Source organism: Bemisia tabaci, chromosome 1 (genome assembly GCF_918797505.1).
Source record: "Bemisia tabaci chromosome 1, PGI_BMITA_v3".
Taxonomy (NCBI): Eukaryota; Metazoa; Arthropoda; class Insecta; order Hemiptera; family Aleyrodidae; genus Bemisia; species Bemisia tabaci.
Genome location: NC_092793.1, coordinates 64484674 through 64490673, shown reverse-complemented (window position 1 = coordinate 64490673; position 6000 = coordinate 64484674). Strand labels below are relative to the sequence as shown.

General features: G+C 37.3%; 1 protein-coding gene across 4 annotated transcripts in view; it reads right to left on the bottom strand.

The window, feature by feature from the left end:
• Positions 1-516: 516 nt before the first annotated feature.
• Positions 517-6000, bottom strand: part of LOC109041797 (dnaJ homolog subfamily C member 25) — a 58342-nt gene continuing 52858 nt past the window's right edge. For 2 of the 4 annotated variants that reach the window (XM_072305415.1, XM_072305419.1), the window contains exons 7-8: positions 5677-5830; positions 1717-1975 (exon numbers count right to left, since the gene is read on the bottom strand). In XM_072305415.1, the coding sequence (XP_072161516.1) occupies positions 5708-5830 (123 nt within the window). In that variant the 3' untranslated portion in view covers positions 1717-1975; positions 5677-5707. Of the gene's footprint in view, positions 691-1716; positions 1976-5676; positions 5831-6000 lie in introns of those variants that run through there. The other 2 variants (XR_011900671.1, XR_011900679.1) reach the window with 2 other exon arrangements.

The following is a 6000-nucleotide window of genomic DNA, read 5'->3' as shown; positions in this document are numbered from 1 at the left end:
TTTTAGGAACTTAAATTAATGACCCAGGTGGTGCGCTTAATGCTCACTTTTAAAGAATTAAAGGCATTTTTCAAAATTTACAGTCCTTCAAAATGAGCTTTCCGTGTGATTTTGCTAAGAATCAACTTTGGCCCCTAGCCTCCCCCCCCCCCATTTTGGCGTACCCCAAAATCGTTTGATGCGCATAAGGAGACCATGATATGGTTTTCTCTACAGATTTTGAATGAAATTGAACAGATAGATTCTGAGATATGGCTGTACACTGATTTGGGTGACGCCTGGCAGATGGACACACATTTTTTCAAGTATGATTATTTTGACTCTAGGGATCTTAAAACGTCTAGAAATGATGAAATTTTAACTGTTTTTCTCTTTTTTTTTTCTTGAAGGAGGACAATTTACTTCCTCTGACCATAAGGGGAGCGAGAAAGTAAAAATATTTGAATATAAAAATTTCTTAATCAAAGACTTTAAACACTACTTCTTAGGGGAGAATAGAAAAACCAGGGAAAACGATTATTTTAAATGTATGTACTGCTATGTAAGTATTAATTGTACATTCTTAGTATTCTGCGCAAGTTTTCCAGGAAAAAATTGTTTTCAACATCATCCTGGGCTATGTAAGTATTAATTGTACATTCTTAGTATTCTGCGCAAGTTTTCCAGGAAAAAATTGTTTTCAACATCATCCTGGGGGCAAAAAAATTGAGATATTAATGGTTTATTGCCATCTCATTGCCAACATATTCCAATTTTAATGCAATTCGATTGGCAAAAAAATTTTCAAATAATTGGTCGACTATTGATTCTCGGATTTGTCGATTATTGGCAATAAATTACCAATCGATGGAAATCAAATCGAAATAAAATTGATTCGGAGAGAGTAAGGTACGCCAAGTAGATGCATAAATTACATTTTTTATTTACCCAAATGCATTTCAGCCCATTGGGCCATCTTCAGTGGTATACATAAGGATCACAGACTACAAGCAAGTACAAGTACATGCATAATCTAAGGACATGCTGATGAGAATTAAAAATTACGGGTACTAACTACATTATAGCATACACTTAATTACTAATAAGCATAAAATTCACAACATCGAAAGCAACATGGATATTTTGCATAAATCTAGCAATAAGAAAAAACTAAAAGTCCTAGAATCCTTTGAAATCCGGAAAGCAGTTTATAACAACAGTAACTTATTGAATGCCCAAGTAGATTTGAATCTTGCCGCCACTCCAATTATTGATGCTTGTTGCTTCATTAGTGATTTATGCTGAATGTTGGGTTTCTTAGTTTCACTTAACCTGCAAATTCTTTATTTATTTATTTAATTGCCACCTGTATGCTATAATGTAGTTAGTACCCGTAATTTTTAATTCTCATCAGCATGTCCTTAGATTATGCATGTACTTGTACTTGCTTGTCGTCTGTGATCCTTATGTATACCACTGAAGATGGCCCTATGGGCTGAAATGCATTTGGGTAAATGAAAAATGTAATTTATGCATCTACTTGGCGTACCTTACTCTCTCCGAATCAAGTTTCATAGATGCAATATGCGCTCCTTCAAATCCAAAATAAAATTGTAAATAAATTATCAATATATTAGCAATCATGTTTCAAATTTTGCTACATGGGGCAGAAGAAGAGAGAGGAAAAGTCAAATTTTTTACACATCGAGAGTAGTGGGAAAAAACTGGATAGCAAAATTTGATCCTGTCTAGAGATTTTTAATTCTTACATTTTTACAAAAAAAAAAGGAAAAACCCACTGTGTGCGGACGAATTTTTCAGGATTTTTGAATGAGATCAAAGTTGTTCATTCTAAGCTCCCATTTAATCTTGAATCGATGAGGGAGCAAGATAGTGCCTGACAATATTCCTCCCGCAGATCACCTTCATTTTTGCCGATGCGTGGCCTCAACCGCAATCCATGCTCCATGCAGCCGTGCGTTGATAACGACCGACCCTGGGAAATGCACAACGAACCGAGTGAGAAATTGAACATACCCCAAAATCTGAAGAGGTTGAAATGACTGGAAATAAAGTACACACACACACACCCGCCCTCACACACACACACACACACACACCCTCACCCTCACACACCTACACACACACACACCCTCACTAGGGTGGAGCGTTTTTGGGCTTTTTTTTTATTTTGAAAATGGACATAGCACAGTAGTTGTGAAATGGTCTAAAAGTACTGCCTGAATTTTCCTGAATTTTTTCGTCAACGTTTAGGCCTCCCGGATTGACGTTGACGTCAAAATTAGCGGAAAATCCGGGTTTTTTTGACGATAACTTGGCAACAAAAAATGCATAGAATCAGAGTTGTTGGAAATTAAATTTCCAACAAATCACTTTCTTATCGTTTTTTCTGTAAGTGCAACCGTTTTAGTGTAAAATTCGAAAACCCGTATTTTTCCGGAAATTTGACACAAACTCTCGTTCAGTCCGGGAGAAATACGGGAGAAAGAGGGCTAACTCGGAACAAATTGCGTGATAGACTTTTCCTACAAGAATACCATCATCGGGTTGGCCTGAATAACACAAAACGTGCAAAATGTTTTCCACAGCTCCACCGCGGAACACCCCTTAAAATGCCTAAAATTCAAAAAGGCGGCCGTGTCCAGATTATCAAGCATCAAGGCAATTTAAAATGTGCATCTCGTGTGGTATGAGGTGTCGTTTCCTATGTCTTTATAGTCGTAAATTTCAAATATAGTGTTAAAAAAAGCCCCTGGTCAGACGGGGTGCATCAAATCCAGGATGGCGGCTAACTTTGAACGGCAGGAGGGTATGTTTGTCCCTTATTCCCTCACATTCTACCCTGATAGTTCGTCCTAGTGCCACTTCTTCGCGTGATAAGTCAAGTGGGGTATTATTTCCTTAAAGAATATCGACGGCAAAATTCCCAAACCAGGTATCTCGTTTGCAATATTTGAAAATTCCAAGAATTCTGCAACATCGCTAACCGATACATGCTTTAGTTGTTTCATCGTAATTTTGGTCGTAGATTTCCAGTATGACGTGATGAATACCACCTGGTTAATCGGGCTGCCCAAAACTCAAAAAAGACTGATAAGTTTGAAGGGTGGGAGGACTTATGCAAGTTAAATAATGACGCAATGAGTGAAGTGAAGTATCATTCCCTGTGTAATTTTGGTAAAATGTGAAGTAAAAAATTAAGTGGAAAATGAATGGTCAAACAGGGCGTCTCAAATCCACGATGACTGCCTTCAAAAGGCAGTAGTGTTAACCGGAGGTGTAGGTATAATGCTGGAAGGCATTATCTGAACGGTGTTTGCGTGCAACATAGTTGTTTTTAGCATTACGTCGTATTTTAAAATATGCTTTTAATATACATCTTCGAAAATAAGGTACCGATTTCCATGTAAGTAATATCCGCGTTTAAAATCCTTTTATTCCCCCGAGAACCAAGACTCTTTTTATTCGAAATGTGAATAATGCAAATCAGGTCACGTGAGAATCACGATAGAAAAAAAAAAAAAAAAAAAAAAAAAATCAATTTTCTCTAAAATCAAAAGTTGAAGACACCACTGTTCAAAAAATATACTGAGGAACATCATCCGGTGGTATGAATCATCAATGTTTTCATTTTTTCATTCTTTTTCTTTTAGTAATAGGTAACTCAATGGACCACTAGACAAGGTACGAACTTAAGCATTCTGATACATGTTTGTTAACCAGAATTTCACTTAAAACATGATTCGCGCAACGAAAATTACTGAAACCAACTCCTAATGGAAATGTTAAAATTTTTATTTCACATTGGTTACGAGCAATTTGAACTGTCCGCTCACAAGAAACTCAAAGCTCTACGTGAGTCAAATCGCGCACTACAACGGCTTCAGCAAGCTTCTCAATCGAGCAATGTTCATTTCCCACCATGTGTTTTTCAAACTATGAATAATTTGCTATAGCTGAGCCTAAGCGTCAAGATTGAGGTTGCCAGATTTTTTTATCGCAGAGATGTTCGTGATAACGTTTAGCGTGCGATGTGAATCACGTAGAGCATTCAGTTTTCATGAGCGGGTGGTCTGAATTCACGCATCAAGAATCATTAAATATCTTCGTAAGGAGTTAATTTCGGTAAATTTTGTTGTGTGCATCGTGTTTTACGTGAAATTTTGGTTTAGAAACATGTATCAGAATGCTGAAATTCGTACCTCATCTAGTGGTCCATTGCATGTAAATATCGCTTATTCAGTAGTCTCTCTTTGAATTGTACATTTATTTTGTAGGGTCGTTTTATCGATTCTTCAAATGGAGATAGTCACCATCCTCGATTTCAGCTCTTATTGAGGAGTAATATTAATTGTGAACATTTAAGAAAACTGTTAGATTTATTTCAAAGATTTTTTACTATCACACTTTGAAATTTGCTGTTCTGTCCTTCACATTTAGAAGTCATCCACTTATCCCATAATTGGGAGATCCTTGACGGGGCATTGGGGCGGGAGCCACACTAGCAGCGCGGCTCACGCCCTCTACCGTTAGCCACCCAACAACTCCTAAAGTTTTACTTCTGGCGGCTAGCCGCAACGCGACTAATAAGCCAACCCGAAGGCCTCCAACAGAGGAAATTCGAGCAATCCATTTACGGACAGGTTGCTCAGCACTCACGCCTCTGTGCCTATACAAATCAAATGATTTGTTCTGACCGTCATTTATATGAAATGCAGTTTTTTACGAGGTATCGGTCACTAATATTTTTTTTGTATGGATTTTTCCATACTAGCGAGAACCTCATTTGAGGAGAGTTGGATGTGGGTAAAGAAATCAGGCCTGTTGTCAGCACCACTACCGGTTTCACGCTTGTTAGCAATCTTTAGGTGTGCATAGACATTCTGATTTGCACGGCATCTCAGAGTGTTCGAGCTTCTAATCGGAACTGGCTGTCTATGCACACCTGAAGATTGCTAACAAGCGTGAAACCGGTAGTGGCGCTGACAACAGGCCCGATTTCTTTACCCACACCCAACTCTCCTCAAATGAGGTTCTCGCTAGTATGGAAAAATCCATACAAAAAAAATATTAGTGACCGATACCTCGTAAAAAACTGCATTTCATATAAATGACGGTCAGAACAAATCATTGGATATATATATATATCTCGTTATGCCGTTTATTATTAAATTGCAAATGGGTGCGGCATGTAAGAGCTCTATTGGCTCTTAAGATCGAGATATCAATCAGGGTGCGTTGATTTACTTTACCTTAAACTTGAAGTTTTACTTCCATTTATGTTTTTACTTCATCAACTGAAGATGAGGTGATAACCCTGAAATGGCCATTGTGACATAGGTAAAAACTTAAAATGGTATTAAAAACAGAGTTTTGACAAAGTTTCCGACGAGTCCATTAAAAGGTTAATCAAGCTAATATGATTGCATAATGCTCTCGATTGTAGTTTGCATCATGCGGCAATAGTACAACAATATTGAAAAAACTGGTAGATCCACTTTGATGATTTCTAGATTTGAAATTGAATCAAGTTGCATTCTGCTGCTCAGGTAGTCATTATTTTGTTAGGTAGCTGTTATAGCTCATTGAAACATACTATAAATTGAATTGAACATGAATGATGTGAGAGCAGGTACTGAAAATAAAAATAGCGAGAAATAAAATATGTAACTTTACCTGAAATAAAATGAGCCAAAGTGAGCACGGATTATGAGTCATCAAACACCATTCTTCCTGGACCATGGTTTTTCATATACCTTCTGTATGCTTTGAAACGAGCATTTTCAGCCATTTGTTTCTTTACTTCTTCATTTTTTTCTTTCTGCCATTTCTAAACAGAAGCAAGTCAAAAATCTGATGCAACTTTTTCTTAAGAAGTTTACCTACTTAACAGCTCTAGATGGCAATGTCAGGGTACTAGTGATGAGACGATAATTGTTGAGATAAGAAAGGTGTCCTTTCCTGCTTTGGACTGTACACTAAATTTCCCTCCAAAAATTC